General features: G+C 36.9%; 1 protein-coding gene across 3 annotated transcripts in view; it reads right to left on the bottom strand.

Moving 5' to 3' along the window:
* spidr (scaffold protein involved in DNA repair) overlaps nt 1–21,026 on the bottom strand; it is a 66,970-nt gene that overhangs the window by 37,637 nt on the left and 8,307 nt on the right. For all 3 annotated transcript variants that reach the window (XM_058764848.1, XM_058764849.1, XM_058764850.1), the window contains 3 exons: nt 16,429–16,652; nt 6,028–6,122; nt 3,749–3,926 (listed from right to left, as the gene is read on the bottom strand). In XM_058764848.1, the coding sequence (XP_058620831.1) occupies nt 3,749–3,926; nt 6,028–6,122; nt 16,429–16,652 (497 nt within the window). The remainder of the gene's footprint in view (nt 1–3,748; nt 3,927–6,027; nt 6,123–16,428; nt 16,653–21,026) is intronic.

Genomic DNA, 21,026 nt, shown 5'->3' with positions numbered 1-21,026 from the left:
AAACTTAATGGATACCAAGAAAGACAGGATAAGATGAATATTTAGAAACCCAAGCTCTCATTTTTTCTGTTTAGCCTATGCAGTTCATGGTACCATTAATAAATGTATATTACAAATATTTTACTTTTGTACGCAAACAGTTTTGGCACTTTGTTTCGTCTCCAAAGTAATTTTACAATGGGATGTCCAATGAAGTTTCCTGAAGTAAAAGAAGTTAAGAACCAATGTACAAAAAAGACATAAACATCTGCACTAAGATCAAATTAGTGGTTCATGGAAATTTTGAAACGTTCATGGTTCACCAGTTTTTCAGTTCTTGAATTTGAATTAAATTTGAAAGTTTAAATCTGAAGTGAACTTCAATAAGTTTAAGTGTCATTTTTAACTACAAAACAAAGGTTTGGCATTAGTTTGAAAAACCTTGTCTGCAAGTTTAAAGAAGTTTATAAACTTAAAAGATTTTCTAGGCTTATAGGCGGTTTGAAATATAATTTGAACTAGAATTTTTACTGTATTTAAATATCAGAATATCTGAATCGTTAATTCCAATTTAACTTCCTGTGGGGAGTGGCTGAACCAATTAAAATTCCACCTGAAGAACAAAGGAAGTCAATTATTAACTTTGGAATTTTGCCCAACCCTGTGTCACACTGCATGACTAGATCAAAGAACTGCAAAAACCAAATAAGTGACTGCAAATCACAAAAACCTTTTCAAAACGCCTCATGTATTTTGACACAAAAAAATTCCACGTCTGCATTTATCAACTTCCCACACGTTTTTAAATATATTTGACGATATGTAAAGTGTTATCATCTGCTGCCCATGTTCTGTGCTGCAAACTAAGGGGGCCGAACTGGAGTCAATCCCGTGGACTTTCCAGGGTAAAATGAACTCTTGGACTTTCCAGGGTCAACTATGCCTGCCCTTAAAGCAAACACTCCGCAGGGGGAGAGAAAGAAAGAGAGAAAATGAGACAAGAGGAGAAACTGTGCCAGCAACACACTGTGCTGCATGTGTTTTCTATTCGGCCCTCTGGCCTCTGTCACAGTTATTGTGATCCGCTGCCTAACGCTCCTCAAAAAAAAAAAAAAAGAAAAAAAAAAAAAGGCGAGGAAAGAAAAAGGATCCAGCAATGTTTTTTCCCGGCTTGCTGGAAATGAGCTCAGAGCTGCCAGGAAGAGGTATGCAGGCCATTCCCTGGAGCTGAGGAATGACGTGGGAGCTACGCTACATGGGGGCGATACGGGGGGGGGGAGCGAGAGGGGAGGGACCTTGGCTTCCGGCGAGTCCTGGCCTCTCCAGTTTGGATGGATCCGTGGATCTGTGGTCCTCCCACACAGCTGGAGACTGGCTCGTCTGTCCCTCTCACCTTCAGCCCCGCAGGCCTCTCGCGCTTATCAGCTCTGTGCAAAACACACGGCTGCACACGGCAAGACTGTTCCTGCCAACCTCAAGCTTACAGCTCGAACAGTGATTCATCACAAATTACCGCAGAAGATATAGGGAGATGTGCGTCAATGCTGTGTAACATGAGTGATCGAGACTCCAGTTGATGAAATTATGATGAAATTGAAGAAAAAAGCGAGTCAGAAAAGGAATGAGAAATTAAGTTCTGCACACCAAAAATGTGGAATCTTTAAATATTGTGAATTATTAAAAATTAAATAAAAAATGTAAACAAACTGGTTATTCACATAGGGTAGAAAATGTTACTAGAATATAGGGATGTAACGATTACCGGTTTGACGATAAATCATGATAAAATTCCCCACAGTTAGTATTACCGTTTCATATTTTCATTATCATTAAAACCGTATTCGATTACCGCGATTTGAACAACTCAGGATAAATAAATACTGTCCAGCATAAAGCACAGTTTTAAGTAACAGTCTCACGTGCGCACAGCACGCAGAGTAGTTTCGTTTTGAGTGAAAATAGGGCGGAAAAGCTGGGAGGTTTCAAAAGAGTGCTAAGGGAATTATACAAATGAATATATGAATGAATGAATGAATTATATGAATGTACCTCTGAAGGTTCTGTCTTCAGAAACGATTCGATGGCATGTAATACCTAAAGGAAGTGTTCTTAATCGCAATACTTTGTCCAAGGAGTTTACGGGAAACAGCTGTATTCAGCTTTTCCATATAAAGCGCCACCTGCTGTCTTAGAGTGGATTTGCAGAGACTTACATTTACATTCAGCCTGTGTGCAGTTTCTGGCTGGCCAAAAACGGACCGAATTTGCCTGCCCTGCTGTAAATTTTGACCAGTTGATGAAAAACAAGCTTATGTGGATTCTGCACATTTAAACAACACAGATAAGTTATCTAGAATTATTTATGGAACAGATAAAATACATATAATCATTTATTAATCAGTTATAATTTTGACACAACACTTTTCTTTATTTAAAGGCTGAAATGTGAGGTTTACCTTTTTATGAAACTTTTTCAATGCTTTATTTGAAAACTTACATTAGATATTTGAACATGCTATTAGATAAACTATTGTCAGTCAAGTTGTCATTTAAAATCCGAACATCAACATGTTATTGTTTTAGTGATTAAGCAAACAAAGTCATTTTATTTGTTGTTTGTTGATTTTTAAATATAAAACTTGGAGAATTGATTTATGTGTAGGTACTTTCTGAACATCTCCAGCACATTTTAACAATACCGTGATAATACTGATAACCGTGATAATTTTGGCCACTATAATCGTGATAAGAAATTTTCACACCGTTACATCCCTACTAGAATATAAACATGAAATGATATGTAAATAACATTTTTAGACAAAAAATGCATTTTTGTTGAGTATCATCTTTGATAAAGCAGGCTTTATGGCTGATATATTATGATATATGGGCCAAACTGAGCAAAAATATGCAAATTGGCACAATTTCTGATATTTATATGGCCAAAAAGTATCATTTTAAACAATGAGATCTGTATAACCGTATAGCAGACTGATGACATAAAATGCATATAAATATTGGTCGTCAGAACATATAATGTAATGCAATACAATTATGATTGACAAAGAAACATTCCTTAAAAGCATGATGTATCATTTTTGATACTTACATTCTCATTTATTTAAAAAAATTATATGGAAATGTATGGATAATCAAGTAAAACTAAGTTACTTCGGTCTAATAAGGGTTCATCTTGAAATAATAATGGCAATATACAAGTTATTCTTTACATTTACTTGACCCTCAGAAACAGGTGGACATTAGAATTATACTAAAAGGTCTTCTACATGATAAAAAAAAAAAAACTATCAGTCAATCAACTGATGGAATGTAGTAGTTTGTGTACAACAAGTTTAAGCTTTTAAATTTTGCCAATTAAATTTTTTAGAGGCCTTAGAAATTTGCATATCAAATATGATAACCAGATGTTTCACCATGCAAAACCTGCAAGTGGTTGCTAAGGTGTTCTGAGTGGCTGCTAGGGTATTTTGGGTCAATAAAACCCATTTTATGATTTGCTTTATGATTTTGCATCATATATGCCCATATTACAAGCAAAATTGACTAGTTAGGGTTAAACATTTGTTCAAATGCATGAGCAAACACTACTAATTATATAAAATATTTAAAAAATATATAAATGTTTTTAAATTACTCTGATAATCAGTATTAGGTCAGTAGCCAATAAACTGTTTATTAACATCACAGATAATAAACAAACTCTCTTTCAGCTATTTTATGGTAAAGTGGTAAGGAACAGGACTCTCACCATGGTGGGTAGATGTGGACGATGTCACCAGGCGTAGGCTGTAACTGGGCGGCCGTGTCCTTGTTGAAAAGAACCACACACTTTTCTCCCTCCGGCAGCCTGTCACACACAGCGGACTGCATGCCACATTCCTCCCGAACTCCCAGAATCCTCAGTATCAAGACCCCTGGCCTCTCAGCTTGGGTCAAAAAAAAAAAATGTAGGTATGAAACAATCTGTATATATAGTTTAAGTCCTATACTAGGTCTCTATCAGAAAATCTCTGCTTATACTAGGATCAAATGTTTTGAATAAAGCTTAAATTAAAATATTTTTGATTGAACAACTTTTAATATAGTTAAGTACTATACAGCATGAACAATTAGCCTGGAAATAAGCTTTAAATTTGATAAAATGACCAGCTCTGAAAGAAGTTTTTATTCTCAAAGTCATTAAAGTTTTGCAAAACAGCACAGATACGATGCAGGCCCAGTAAATGAATAACAGCAGCAGGATATTTTGGGTTATGCAGTGAAAACTCAACACTGGCGCGGTTTCAAGTTTTTCATTTCAGTCAGTTCTGAGGAAATGAAACAAAATCCAGCACTGACGGGATATATTCCCATGCTGACTGTTCAAGGAATAGTTGGCCCCCTCGATTGGACACATGAACACAATTGACTCAGCTGAAATCATGCCGAGCACAGCCAAGACTTCAGAGAAGAACAATGTGTAATGGAAATTTTTGTGAAAAATTTAAAGCAGTGAGAGAAACAGGCTACGCTTATTCCATGCAATCGCATGCAAAACAAAAATACAAAGAACACTGGCTATTTTTCAGTTTGTTTGTTTTTTGGGAGGAAATGGCACTAAAAAGCTATGCATGACTATGAAAAAGGAAAGAAACAAGTTGTTAAATGCACACACTGACATCTAATTTATTAGCCATGAGAACACCCAACGTTGCATATAAAATAAATCCTGCAACGAGCAAGAAGTGAGTGGGAGACACATTCTTTAGGCTGTGGAATTTTCTAAGAATTATGCCAGTTGCAAAGCTGTCCAGTCATCCTAAATCACTTTTCCACATGCAAACTTGAATGAAAACTAAAAACACTGCTTAAGAAATAAATTCAGAGTTCATCTTAGTCAGCTAAAATTCAGTCGATGTGAAAAGACAGAAATTCAGAACTAGAATATTATTAAACCAATATAAATTTGAGATTTAAAAATGTTTAGATTGTTAACAGCTGTAATCAACTATTTTTTTAATTAGAATATTTATTTAAAAACTTTCCACCAGTGTTATTTTAGAATCACTGATAAACCATTACAGGTTTTGTTAATATTTGAAATGTTACTTATATTTTGTTTAAATTTTTTCATTAATTATGTCACTTTTATCCATTTATTTATTCATTCAATTAATTTTTTTTTTAATAATTATTATTTTTTTTAAATATGTAGGTTTTATTCAGTTTTAGTTTATTTAGTGTTAGTTATTTTAGTACTTCAAAAATGAGACATTATGGCTTGACAAGTAACTGAAATAAAGTTTTAATATTTTATTTCAGTTAATGCAAGTAATGAAAATTTATTTGACCTAATAATAATAATAACAACCCTGCTTTGCACTGGTTTATCATCACAAAAAAAAAAAAAACAGTTTATTGCACTGGTTTATCATCACTGGTTTAAACATCACACAAGTTTAATTTCCTAATATCATTTTACATTCTCTCTTGAATTTCCACCATCAACTGAAACGTCAAATTAACTTCTTTAAACCTACATACAAACATACCTACACACACTGAAGACCCTTAGTAGGGCACTGTTTGAAAAGAAATCCGTTATACCATGGAAAATGAAAACGTAAGGTGTGTGACTGTGTCTGCAGCGTGTTTGTGTCTGTGGTTTCCTGTCGCTTTGGCTGCGAGACAATTACGTCCTATTGTCACCTGAATCACCTGAAACAAGCATGCTTTCACAGCCTCCTACTCCTCCAACTGTACACATAGAGATCTCATCGCTGGAATATTATACACATTTCATCAAGCATGACAAGCAATTATGGAAATTTGAAAACTGTGGGTTGGTGGTTAAATTATTTCCTGGCACATTCTTTGGGCCAGATCTGACATTGGCAGTATTTAAATGAAAAGACTTCATTTTTAATTGTGAAAACATTAGTGGTCAGGAACAGAGAAGTAACCACTAATGATCTGTACAGAGCTTACATTCAAGACGTGATTAAGTCTTCACATAAACAGACAGGATTCAGACTGGATGTGTCTTACTAGCTGATGTGGTTGAGTTGCACTGATGTCTCCAGAAGCTGACGGCTGATTTTTGCCTGCTGTGGAGTCGGTTCAGCCTTTCAGCGAGACCTCCTCTAAAAAGAGAGATCACAGGATTGAGTCCCACAGAATCAATAGAATCAAACCAATAGAACGACTAAATTTGAATTAATCACACAGAATCATTCTAAAACTAATTACTTAGAATCAAATAAAAATTGCACAAAATCAATCCCAGAGAATTAAACCTATCGATTCAATCACACCGAATCAGTCATATGGAATCAGCCCCACAGAATCATTCATATAGAATATAAAATCACAGGGCTCTAGACTCATTCTTCCCACTGGTCGCACTTCTGTGACTAACTTTCTCAGTTGGTTGCACAAGCACATAATTTGGTGGCAATTTTTTTTTTTTTCAACATTTGATTAATCAATGCATGCTGATGAACTTTTATCATAGTTTATAGTTATATGGTAACGAAAGTGTTCAACATTCAACCTGTTCTTTTTCATAAGTATTATTTGTGATTTAAATTTTATGAACAGGAATTCCTTTTTTTGTGCGCTTTCACTTTCACTTTCACTTTCAAATTCGCAATCTTGGCGTCACATCTTACAAGAAAAGATAATTGTCTGTTTTGCTTACATCTATACACCTTTCACTAAGACTAAAACAAAAGATGGATTCATTGTTATTCTTAACTAAAAAGCACAACAACAATAAAAGAGTAGGCTAACAAACTAGCTCGCATAACATTTATTAACAAAAATGAATAAGACGAGGCATGGCATAGGACACATCACATGCTGTCTTATATACCGACTAATTACAGAATGTTTAGCAAACACTGAGGAATCAAATAAATAATAATATAAAAAAAATTAAGGAAAGCCTCCATAGCGTAACTTGAGGTAAACAGCAAAGATAACAAGCTTTTCAAAACGAAAACAAAAAGAAAAGTAAAACTAAACTGTCTGTCGCTGACAGGACGTGCATGTATTTTTTTTTTCTACAAGAATACCAACATGTTCACCTTCTCTGGTTTAAGAAGCGGCCTTTTACTTTAGCTTGAAAACCAAATCCTCCGTTGCACTCCATCCGTGGCGCGCACCTTCGCGCTCGTGCTGACGCGGCGAGCATAAACCAGGCTCTATACCTGAAGCGCTCGCGCTGAAAGCCCCTCTCTACACGTGATCAGTGCAATCTGACTCCTGCTACAATGTGCTGCGGCTCTGCAGAACGAGCTGTATGAAGCAGATGCTTTGGAGCTGCGCAGACCGTGCACTCGCACATGTGCGACCACGTCAAATTTTTACTTGCACATTCTCAAAAATTTTGGGTCGCAGTCTAGAGCCCTGAATCAATTACACAGAATCAATCATCCAATGTGACTGATTCATTTACCACCTTGAATCAGGATTAAACCTATAGATTCAGTTGCATGAAATCAAGCCCACAGCATAATATGTATATGCATTCAATCCCAAGGAATCAATCACATAAATCAATGGTAAAGAATGAATGAGAATCATTTATATAAAATTAAAAAGCCAGATAATGAATCTGACTAAATCTTCTAGAATCAATCACACAGAATGAGACAGAGAGAATCAACAACAATCAGTCTCACTGAATCAGTTCCATCAAGAAAATCAATTTGAATCAACTGCATAGAATCAAAGACAGACAGTGAGTTCCATGGACTCAATCATGTAGAATCTGTCACGAATCTGTCACGTTATGAACTTCCATTCACTCACCACCAGAGGTCACCCGCTCACTACATGGACTCTTGCACTACACTGCACCTCACTCCGAACTACATTTCCCATCATCCATTGCACTGATGACACACACACAGCTGAATGCACTGATTACACAGCTGCTTCCCATCAGACATGCTACATAAGCCATGGACTTCCTCATTCAGATCGCCGAGTATTGTATGGCGTATATCACTCTCCTAGCGATAGCTACTCTACAGAGCCCACTTAGTTGTCATAGTCTTGTCATAGTCTTGTCATAGTCTTGTCATAGTCTTGTCATAGTCTTGTCATAGTCTTGTCATAGTCTTGTCATAGTCTTGTCTTGTCTCTTGCCCGTGTTTCCTGGATTAACACATTGCCTTGCCGTTCTGACTCCGTTTGCACCTCGCTTGTACCTGGATTATCTCTCTGCCTTGCCCTGTTGGATATTGTTCGCCGACCAAAGACCCACGCTTGCCCTAGGATTACTCTTTGTCTTGCCTGTGTTGTACCTGTTTGCCATTGCATTAACCTTGCTTGATTTGTCTCGTCGGCTCCGTAATAGAATACTCGGCCACAAGGATCCAGTGGCTTTTCAAGTGGACAATGGCCAGGTATGGATATTGCAAGACTGTTATTAGCCCTCGAACAGGGCACACGATCGCTCGAGGACTATATTCAAGAGTATTTGAACATTGTTTATTGTTCTGATCTGCCAGACTGTGTTTTGATAGACTTTTTCTGTGAGGGCGTTAATGAACCGCTGAAATCTAAGCTAATTCACAAGGGTCCATGTTTGTCACTCAGTCAGTTTATGGATTATGCTTTGATGACTGTTGGTTCAGCGTTCACTGTGGATGTTGCGGAGGAACGCGACACCGCACTCACTCGTGTAATGGTGGCCGCACCAGAGCACTCACTAAATGGCGGCGACAGCGGAGCTTGATAGCAAAATGGTGGACACAACAGTGTCCCGTTATGTCACAGCTGCCAATCCTGAGTCAAGCCAATGCACCGCTGATCTTCACGAATCAAGTCAAGTTACAATTGATCATCGTGAGTCCAGCCAAGTCACAGTAAATTGTCACGAGTCAAGTCAAGTCACAGTTGATCGTCACGAGTCAAGTCAAGTCACAGTTGATCGTCACGAGTCAAGTCACAGCTGATCTTCTCGAGTCAAGTCAAGTCAAGTCACAGTTGATCGTCACGAGTCAAGTCACAGCTGATCTTCTCGAGTCAAGTCAAGTCAAGTCACAGCTGATCGTCACGAGTCAAGTCAGGTCACAGTTGATCGTCACAAGTCAAGTCATGTCACAGCGGATCTTCCAGAGTCACGTCACAGCTGATCATCCAGAGTCTTGTGACGTCCTGTCCATCACACCCAAATATTCAAGGTCAGTCTTTCGGTATCCCAGTCTGGTATCCAGTGTGAGGGATGCACCACTGGTGTCTGCACACGCAGCTGGTATCCCCAAACCCACTCACTCACTGCTTTTTGGTGTGTTTGGGCTACGTACACCACCACAGAACCTCCCGAGGTGGCAGCGTCCACCATGGTGTCTCTAGAGGTGGCGGCTGATGCTGCAGAACCTCTTGAGGTAGTGGCGCCCGCTACTGTGTTCCCCTGAAGCGATGGCGCCTGCTGCAGTTTCTCCAGAGGTGGTGGTGCATGCTGCAGAACATTTCGAAGCAGCGGTGCTCGCTTCAGCTCCTTGCGTGGTGGTGGCGCACAACAATACACTTTCAGCCCGTCATGTCACGGTCGAAGGAACCATAGATGAGTGCTGTACCTGTCCTGGTAATGAACTCTCCCTGTTTCCTAATGGTACTGCTGTAGAACCTCCAGAGGTGGCTGCACCTGCTGCGGAACCTCCAGAGGTGTCAGTGGTATCCATCTATATGATCTCTCGTCCTGCCCTGTCACAGCTATGGAGGCCATCTGTGAATCCTCGTCCTGCCCTGTCACGGCTATGGAGGCCGTCTGTGAATCCTCGTTCTGCCCTGTCACGGCTATGGAGGCCATCTGTGAACTCCTGCCTTGCTCTGAACCGGCCATGGAGGCCAGTTATGAACTATTGTCCTGCCCCGACCCAACCGAGGAGGCTACCTCTGAACTCTAAGCTTTGTCTGTCATACCCAAGGATGCGGGCTGTGAAATTCCTGACTGTTTTGCTGCGCCTATATGGGCCATTTGTGAATCCTCATCCCTGCCTGTCACGGCCATGGAAGCTGTAAATGAAGTTTCTGTAAGCCTTGTTAACCCTGTCATGAACCCCGGAACAAAAAGAACATTCAATGTCTGCCTTGTTAACCCTGTCACTGACAAAATAACCACTCATGAACTATCTGTCTGTTCTGTTTCTTCAAAGGTATCTGATATTGAGCCATCTGTCTGTTCCATTTCAAGTAATGTGTCTGATGAACTTTGTGTCCGTCCTGTTTTAGTTATTGAGTCTATTGGTGTACCATCTGTCTGTCCAGCTTCTATTAATAGGCCTGAGTATGAATTGTCTGTCTTGCCAGTTTCTGTCACAGAACTGCCTACTCCAGCCTCTGTCAATGCAGCTGGTTATGAACTCTCTGTATACACGAAGGTAGCTTTTGAGTATGATGTTGAACTGTCTATCTGTTTTAAATCAACTCCCGCATCTAATTGTGAACTGTCAACCCAATCCGCCTTTGCCAATGTACCCAATGCTGAATGGTTTGTCTGTCCGACCACTCTCAATGAAATTAACATGGAACTTTCAGCCCTGTCTGTCACAGCTCAAAAACCCGCCTTTGCACCCTTAACCCCACCTGTCAAGTCAAGTCACTATTATTTGTATAGCGCTTTTAACAATGCAAATTGTGTCAAAGCAACTTTACATCAGTTTGATATAAAGCTGGGTGGCTTTATATCAGCTTTACAGTATTTAGACGGAGAAATAGTTTGTCGAAATAGTGTCATTCTCCTCTGGCCAGACAAAATCAGCAGTTTAAATCTAGGCTAAAGCAGAGTCAGATTGTGCAAAGGACTCATCTGGTTCCTGTGGTCTTGACCCGATGGGCGTCTAGGAGACAGGGTCTGGGGCTCATCTAGTTGTCCTCGTCTCTGCTGACGCTCAGGGCTGTAGAGGTCATCTCTAGGTGCTGATCCACCATCTGATCTGAATCTGGGCCTGTCTTGAGCCCAGAGACTATACCAGTCCCAGTCTGTGATCCTGTTTATGAACTGTCAGTTTCAGTCAGCGAATCTATTGATGATTGTTTTGTGTTCCCTGCCACAGTCCCTGAGACCGTGAATGCCCTGCCTGTGTTGTCTGTCTCTGCTCTCCCAAGATCTCGGTCTATGCCATGGTCTTTTGCTTCGTCTGCTCCGGCCTGGTGGTCTTCTGTCCCATCTGCCCTGCCCTGGTGGGCTCTTGTCCCGTCTGCTCCGCCCTGGTGGGTCCCTGCTCTGTCAGCCCTGTCCTGGCCTCTGGCTTTGCCCTGGCTCCCTGCTCTGTCGGTTTCACTCTGGTTTCCTGCTCCGCCTTGGTGATTTGTCCTGCCGGCTCTGCCTCAGCCCCCAGTCTCTCCACTTCCATATGGACCTGGCCCTCCGTCAAAGGGGGGCTCTGTCACAAATCCGGGTTATGAACTTCCGTTCACTTACCAGCAGAGGTCACCCACTCACCACATGGACTCTTGCACTACACTGCACTTCACCCCGGACTACAGTTCCCATCGTCCATTGCACTGATGACACACACAGAGCTGAATGCACTGATTACACAGCTGATTCCCATGAGACATGCTACTTAAGCCATGGACTTCTTCATTCAGATCGCCGAGTATTGTGTTTCCTGGATTAACCCTTTGCCTTGCCATTCGGACTCTGTTTGCACCTCACTTGGACTATTGCTCGTGTACCTGGATTATTTCTCTGCCTTGCCCTGTTGGATATTGTTCGCCGATCGAAGACCCATGCTTGCCCTAGGATTACTCTTTGTCTTGCCTGTGTTGTACCTGTTTTCCATTGCATTAGCCTTGTTTTGTGACCACGTCCCTGAATAAAAGCCTTGCAAATGGATCCGCACGCCTCTCGTCTCATTGGCTCCGTAACAGAATCAGTTAAAGGCAAATTCCAAACGGCTTTTTTGCACTCTTGAAGGGCACTTCGGGAAGGGGACGCCATTTGTAGGGACGTTCCAAACGAAAGTGAACAACTTAATCCCTTCACAAAGGGCCCTTCCAGAAGTCTGTTAGCGAAGGGAACATGCAATGGTCACTTCATGGAAGTGATTTCCGTTTGTGATCATGTGATCTTCACTTAGGAGATCTTGCGATGCATTTTAAAGCAAAGTTGGTGTTTATTTTGACTTTACATACAAACGTAAGTAGAATAAGACAATTCAGTTTGTCTTTATTTTCATGTAGTACAAAATATTTTCGTCAGTGATAGAAATATGATTTAAGACTGTATTGTAAGCAAGTTTAGTTTGAAAAAGATTAATAGTAAATAAGACAATTAGTTAAAAACTAAAGTGCAACAACTGTTAAAAACTATTAAAAACTGCACATAATGTAATAAGTATTACATTATTATTGTAATAAAATGTTCATAATGTAATAATTTTCTCAAAAGTAAAAAAATCTTGAACTCATATTGTAATAACTATTACATTATGATAAATTTATTACATTATAAACTCATCAAAAATATTGTCAAATTTAATAATTGTAATAGGCTTCTTAAAAAAAAAAAAAACATCAGTGCTTTGAAAATTACATTGTACTGTATGTTTCATCATCTATTGCTTGATTTCCATGCCCTTTTACATTGCTAAACCAAAGGGTAGAGCACAGTACCAACTACAGTACGGATGCTTTCATGGCTCTCATTGTTTTTATTCAAGTATCAAAATAATTCTGGGTTCCAGAATTCTGATGTTGTTAGAACACATCAGAGAAAGGAGAAAAAAAACACCTAAAAATATGAATATGAATTATAAATGAGTATAATCGTTGTAGCTATAATAAGAAGACTTGTTAAATATAATTATAATAAACCGCTACAGTAATGGCATTATAGTGAAGAATAAGCCAAAGACAAGTTTCTTTTTGTGTTATGTGAAGCAAGGGATAGGTTTGATTTTGGCATTGGTGGGGAAATAAAGTATAAGCAGCTCAGTATAACGGACAGTCAAAATATGTGTGCTGTTATTTAGCCTATGTGTATGATATAGATATAGAGATAAATGTCAAAATGCATTTCAGACATGAACATATTTGCTTTGCTTAATCTTTTCATGTACAAATTACTTCTAAAAAGAAATATATATTTCCATTTAGAAATAATTAATGTGTGTGAATACACAAAAAATTTATTCTAAAAGGATATATATATTTATTTTTAGATTTAATTTGTACATGAAAAGACTAAGCAAATATGTTCACGTCTGAGATTCATTTTAGCATTTATATAGAGTAACTAAACTGTAGCTAAACGTTAGTAAGGGGACATTGTTCCTCTTCTTAGCATCATGAAAATGCTTTTATTAAAATTCTGAATGCATTACAGATAGCCTAGAATGCATGCAAAAAAGTGCTCTCTTTATAATTTCAGATGCATTGAGCCTGTCACTCATCTCAGTTCATCGGTTCAAAGGATGTGTCTGTGATTGGCTACACTGCTCAACGCTGCAAGCATTGTAAACAGAAACATCTGATGCTCTCCATAGCGCAAATGCAAATATGCACAGAAGAGTTAAATATGTTATTATTACAGTTTTAACTAAGGGTGCTCTTGTTTTTTTGTTTTGTTTTGATTTTATTTATTTTTTTGAGAGTTCCCTTTTTTTGAGTTTAGCTCCCTAAACTGGCCATGACACGATACTTAAATATGGGAGCAGTTGGCAATCCTACTTTGCATGTTTTAAACACTTACAGTAGATTATGCTCTTATTTTGGCCATGCATTAAATGCACGTCCTTAAAAGAGCTCAGTTTGCTGACATATTTACTTCAACTTCTCAGGTAATATCCGTGGTATGATGACAATGACAGTGGTTACATATAAATATATTTTAATTGTTTGATCAAAATTAAGGCATTGAAGGCATGTTCATTTTTATGAACAAATTTGGAAAAAAAAATAAATAAAAGTTTCCAAAGTCTAATGTAGTAGATTGCGTTATCTGCCTCAAGCAACGGCAGCACGAGTTAAATGAATATTTCTTCACAATAAAAGTTCACAATGTAGCCTAATAATCCTAATTTTCTTTTAATATAATACAACGTTGTAGCTTGTTTTACATAAAACTATTATGCTTTGTGTTCAAATTTATTATATTGAAAGATAATGACAATATTGTAAACATTAATTTAAATTATGTGCTGGTATTAACTTATGAACTGTGATTACATTATAAGTTGTCACAGTGTGTTCATAATGTAATAAATTTGTAAAAAAAATAACCTATTGCATTATGTGAAAAATTGTTATTATATTAAAAAAATATTATTACATAATGAGCTCAAGATTTTATTACGTTTTGAGAAAATGATTACATTATGAATTACAATAATAATGTAATATTACATTATGTGCAATTTTTACATTATGTGCAGTTATTACATTATGAGTTGCTACAATGCCCCTTAGTTGTTATAAATTCACTGGGTAACACTTTATTTTAAGTTGTCATAATACAGAGTAACTACCTAATTAAGTACTTAGTAGTAGCTGTTGTACTTACATGAAATAAAATGTACTTACCATGTAACTAAGTTATGGAAGAGCCTGTACTTACAGTTTGTAATTTTGTAGATGTAATAGGCAGCTACTGTTACACATATGTAACAGACCAAGTCTGTTACACAGCTATTTGTACACTTAAGTACAATCTTGATACACTTCATTCTAAGTAGCTTATGTTTGTGTAATATTATGAAATTGTAATGTAATTAGAAATGTATTGCATGTATTTAAGCTGTGTACTGGTGGGTTAAATCAAACTAAGGTGCAGCTGGATAAGGTGTACAGTATAGAAACACATGAAGTACACTTAAGTACAATCTTAATACACTTTATTTATAAGTAGCTTATAAATATCTTTATTTATATTATAAATATAAATCTGGGTACTTACATTTATAATTACATTGTATAAAGTCTGCAACACATATGTAACAATCTAGCTGTGTAACAGACTCGGTCTGTTACTTATGTGTAACAGTAGCTGCCTATTACATCTACATAATTACAAACTGTAAGTATAGGCTGTTCCATAACTTAGTTCCATACATTTTGTTTCATGCAAGTACAACGGCTACTACTAAGTACTTAATTAGGTAATTATTCTGTATTATGGTCACCTCAAAATAAAGTGTTACCATTCACTGTAAACCACGGCTTCTTGGGGCTTATTGCTTTATTATAGAGAATCAATCCTATAGACTCAATAAGAATAAATCCCATAGCATCAATCAAAGAGAATCAATTAGATTCAATCCCATCAAATCAATCACATAAAATGAATAATAAAGAATAAATGAGAATCCTTCCTATATAATTAATCATAGAGAATGAATCTGATTGAATCAACTACAATTAAGGCATAAAAAATCAATAAGAACCAATGTCAATGAATCAGTTGCATACAAAGAGTCAATCTGATTCAACTCCACAGTATCAAACCAGAGAATCAATTTCAAGGAATCAATCAAAGAGAATCAGTATTCAATATAATCTATATTCACTGCACATGGAAAATTGATTCATAATTAGCAAAACATTTTGTCTTTCATAAAACATTATAGGCTTCCATTTGTTAGAGGCTTGTTAGCTAAACTACCTTAGCTAAATTACCAGAGCAGCTCTGCATGCACTTATTAATGGTCATTTGCTTTATTTATGTTCAAGATATAACACATATTTGTGTTTTTTACGAGTGGGTGGTAGTTTTTGCGTGTGCTATAATTTTTATGTGTATAAAAGCATAATAAAAACATAAAAAGCCACATTAACTGACACTCAGGCAAGGGGCAACTTCTTCTGTGCTTGCCTGCAGAAAGCACTGAGGGTCAGCAGAAGGAGTGGTGGACTAACAAGAGCCAAAAAGAGACACAGCTCCCCCGTGAGGGAACAAACTCGACACGTCCTGCCTCTCCCATTCACAAAATCTGACAAACGACTCATTTATGGTAAAAATATCATGGGCTGGGCTCAGCCTTTGATGGTACACTAGAAAGCAATTGCTGAGTAATATCTGACAAAAGAGCCTTATGCATGCAGTGCTGGTTCTTGTGCACATAGGAGGAAATACTCTGGTAAATTAAATAAGGTGACAAAAATGAGCAAAGGAAGCCACTCCTTGATAGCCAATCAAAAACCAAGCTGACCAGGTTTTTACAGTAAGGGTGTGGATGTATTATTAAACTACTTCACCAAGACTTTGAACCCTTTTGTATTCTGTGTGTTTACACTGATATGAAACTTTGGGTGAACTTGACGTCAAACATTGAAAAAAAACCCCAGTAAGAATAAATAACAGTATGAAGGATTACTGCCAGTTAAGACGATAAATACCAATCATAAAGCCAGTCACAGAACTCATAAATTGAGTTCATCTTGCACAGGGTTGCACCGAAATTAAGATTAAGATCCAGGCACCATAGATCATACCTTTCAAACCTCCTCCTCTTTTTACTTGAGTCCTCTGGGGTCTTGATGCTCTTAGGGGCTTGTTTCTGAGGTGTCTGAAGAATCGCCTGAGCAGATCGGACCCACTCGCTGACTGACTGTCTGCTGGACTCAGCTGCATCCAGAAAGGATGAGTCCGCTCTGCTTTCTTCAGGATCTTCATCATTATCGTCATAAGAGGAGTAGTCTGAAATCTGGGTTGGTGACTAAAAAGGAGAGTTTTACATGTAGTTGATTTGCTTTTATCCACAACAGTGTTATTATTGTCAATTAAAACTATTAATAATTTCCGTTAATTGAAAAAGTTGAAAAAAATATTAACATAAATATTACATTTTACATTTAAAAAAATAAAATAACTAAAAACAAAAACAAAAATTAGAAATGTTGCCTTGACAACTAACTTAAATTAATTTTAAGTTGAAGTATTAAAATTACTAACACTGAAATAAAAATAAATGAAAAGTTCAACACAAATATTTTAAAAAATGACAAAAGTACATCAAAATTAAACAAACTAAAATTAAAATAAAATATGTAAATAAAAGTTAGTTCAAATATCAATAAACAGTATAATATAGTAAAAAAAAGCATATAAATATTACTTAACACTTATTCAAAGCCACTTACAAATGATGAACAACATACGCAATGAAAGGACATTTTAAGACAATTTCATTTTTATTTATTTATTTATTTTTTGCAAATAAAAAAAATTATAAAATATAAATATTAAATGAAAAGCCTAAACTTAAAAAAAATTAAGTACTAAAATTACTAAAACTGAAATAAAAATAAATTAAAAGCTAAACAGAATTATTATAAAAATGACAAAAAGTGCATATAGTTCAAAATATCAATAAAAACAATAATCTTTTGGCAGTTACAAGTGAGGAACATCACATGCATGAAAGGGCATTCTAACTTGTTCTGTTTTGTTTTGTTCTATTTTATTTTGGGGGTTTTTTGCAACTTTTCATTGACAGAAGAGCAGATACAGAAAAAATAAATTATTTGGAGAGAGAGAGAGAGGAAATATAGTATGACAAATGGGGATACAATACATGTCAGATTTGAACCTGCACCATCAAGGCTCAAGGTCAAATATTAACTGAAGATTTGCAGCGTCTAGTTCAAGGTCTGCCTCATAAAGGGCTTCCTTAATGTCTCAAAGTTTGATTATAAAATGAACATTAAAAGTGCAAAGTCAAATTTCAGAGTCCCAGTAATAAACCAGCAGAATATCACAAATCTCAATATTGTATGACGTCAAAAACCTTAAAAAATATTGTGATTAAATGCTTCCAGCACAAAGACTTTCAAGAAAAACACCCTAAGCGTTCAACCTTCACTGCCCATCTGCCTAGAGGCCAATAAATTTAACAATTAATCTTACATGTACTCAGTTCTCAAGCTAAGCGATGCACACAAAACTCTCGGCCCACAATTACACAAATTATGGGACCAGAATGACGCCTCCTGACAGGCTGCCGCCATACTGTCAGAGTGAAATTACGGACTAAACAGGTGTTACGAAAAACAGCAGCCTGTGTTTTCACCTTATTCACATGCCATGCTGGGATATGAAAAGTCAACAGAGTTTCAAGCTGAGCCTTAAAAATGAACAGAACCTTAAAGAAGTCTTTACAGATGGCTGCGGGCCACCAAAGCAAAGCCAAAAACCTCAAGATCTATGAACCGGTACCTAGTACAACACAATCATCATTCAAACTCACGTTTCACATGGATGCTAGAGAAGAAAATAAGTGAGAAGGGCAAAGGCGGGAAGCTAAAAACTCAATAACCTCCCATTAATTCTCTCCTGCACATATCGTACTTCCCAAGGGGCCCTGAAAACACTATCTGAGCATCTGCCTATCCAGCACTGCAATAATTTCAACCTCTGCTCTCTGGAAAAGGCTTGGAATCAGTCTTCTAAAGTACTGCCACTGAACTCTTAATCCACATGCAACTCCCACCCATGCTTCCCACGTACGACACTTGCCTTTTAGTTACTAAATCTAAAATCACTGGCTTTGTGAGTTTCATATTATTGAACTTGTTAGTGGTGTTTGCTAAGGCAACAATCACTGTTATTATTATTGCTCATACTTAGGGTTAAGGGTTTCTTCAAATAAATAATAAATAGAAGATAAAATAGGTGTAAAAATAAAATGTCATAGACCTACATTCAAAGAAGAACAGAGAATATAAGTACTGAAACTGGTCTTTAAAAATCACTTTATGGGGTTAACCCTAACCCTATATATCTATCACTGTAAAAAAAAAAAAAAAAAATCTTTATTCATTATCTTTATTCATTTATTCTTTATTCATTGGATAATAAGAATTTAAAATGGGGGAAAATATCATTATGAAATAAATGTTTTTCTCTAATACACATTGGCCACAATTAACGGCACCCTTTTATTCAATACTTTTTGAAACACTCCATTTGCCAGTTTAACTGCTCTAAATGTTCTCCTATAATGCCTGATGAGGTTAGAGAACACCTGACAAGAGATCAGAGACCATTCCTTCATCCAGAATCACTCCAGACCCTTTAGATTCCCAGCTCCATGTTGGTGCTTCTTCTCTTCAGTTCACTCATTTTCTGTAGGGTTCAGGTCAGAGGACTGGAATGGCCAGCAGAAGCTTGGTTTTGTGCTCAGTGACCCATTTTTGTGTTGATTTTGAGGTTTGTGTTTGGATTATTGTACGGTTGGAAGATCCAAACATGGCCCATTATAAGATTTCTAACAGAGTCAGTCACTTGTTGATTTTTGTATCTGTTGGTATTTGATAGAATCCATGATGTCATGTGTCTAAACAAGATGTCCAGGACCTCCAGCAGAAATATAGGCCCACAACATCAAAAATACAGCAGTATATTTCATTGTACACATGGGGTACTTTTTATCCCTGTGTTCACCAAACCCATCTTGAGTGTTTGCTGCTAAAAAGCTCATTTTTTAGTTTCATCTGACCTGAAGCCAGTCCAATTTGAAGTTCCAGTCGTGTCTGATAACTGAATATGCTGGAGTTTGTTTTTGGATGAGCTGGGAGAATTTTTCTTGAAACCCTCCCAAACAACATGTGGTGATGTAGGTGCTGTTTGACAAAGGTTTTCTGACCCCGAGACTCAACTATTTTCTGCAATTCTCCAGCTGTGGTCCTTGGAGAGTCTTTAGCCACTCAAACTCTCCTTCTCACCGTGCATTAGGACGATATAGACACACGTCCTCTTCCAGGCAGTTTTGTAACATTTTATGTTGATTGGAAATTCTTAATTATTGCCCTGATGGTGGAAATGGGAATTTTCACTGCTCTAACTCTTTTCTTAAAGCCACTTCACTAATTTGTGAAGCTCAATTATCTTTTGCTGCACATCAGAAATATATTCTTTGGTTTTTCTCATTGTGATGGATGATTAAGGGAATTTGTGCTTTGTTTTCCCTCCTATTTATATTTCTGTGAAACAGGAAGCCATGGCTGGATAATTGCATGTTCATAATCACCCAGGAGTGCTCAAAATTGTGAATATGAATGGGAATATACTTCAGAGATATTTTACTCATAAGAATTTCTAGGGGTGCCAATAATTGTGTCCAACGTGTATGTGAGAAAAACATTTATTTCATAATGATATTTCCCCCCATTTTTAAATTCTTATTATCCAATGAAAGGTTAGATTTTTGTGAATTTTTTTTAATAAAAGATCAAAAGGATTAACAATGCAGATACATTTTCACAGCCTTCTTTGATCATATTTACCAAGGATGCCGATATTTTTGCCCATGACTGTGTGTGTATATATATATATATATATATACAGTCAAGCCAAAATTTATTCAGACACCTTTAACATTTCTCACATTATCACAGTTTATTCACTACAGTTTAGAAAATAGTAATAAAATATGACAAGTTAAATTGTGTCAGAACAAATTCATCTTGATAATGTCAGATAACTTTGATAGAAAGGTATGCAACAAAACATGGTCAGGTCAAAGTGTCAAATCAATCAATTTTTGGTCCCAAAAATGGTAGTCCATTGTATGAAGAATTTTTGGGTATAATATGTCACAGTTTATCTTGCTATCCTCACTTACATAAATGAACTATAGTGTCCTGCAACCACTAGTAAAAAAGAAAATCAAAAATTATATCTGGTGTCTGAATAATTTTTAGTTTGACTGTACATACAGTAGCTCACAAAAGTGAGTACACCCCTCAAATTTCAGCAAAAATTTTAGTATATCTTCTCAAGGGACAATACTACACAAATCAAACTTGGATATATTTTAGAGTAGTCAATGTGCAGCTTGTATAGAAGTACAAATTTACTGTCCTATAAATATAACTCAACATATAGCCATTATTGTCCAAATAACTGGCAAAAAAAATGAGTACACCCTAAGTGAACATGACAAAACTGTGTCCAAAGTAGGGGTGGGCGATATGGCAAAAATATAATATCACGATATTTTTAAGAAAAATCACGATTCACGATTTTATCACGATTCTTTGTCATGTTGGTTTTACTATTTTGCAAGTTGTCTGAGCATTACAGCCAAACT

This window comes from Onychostoma macrolepis, chromosome 24, assembly GCF_012432095.1.
Source record: "Onychostoma macrolepis isolate SWU-2019 chromosome 24, ASM1243209v1, whole genome shotgun sequence".
Classification (NCBI taxonomy): domain Eukaryota; kingdom Metazoa; phylum Chordata; class Actinopteri; order Cypriniformes; family Cyprinidae; genus Onychostoma; species Onychostoma macrolepis.
This window is presented reverse-complemented; position numbering and strand designations above follow the sequence as displayed.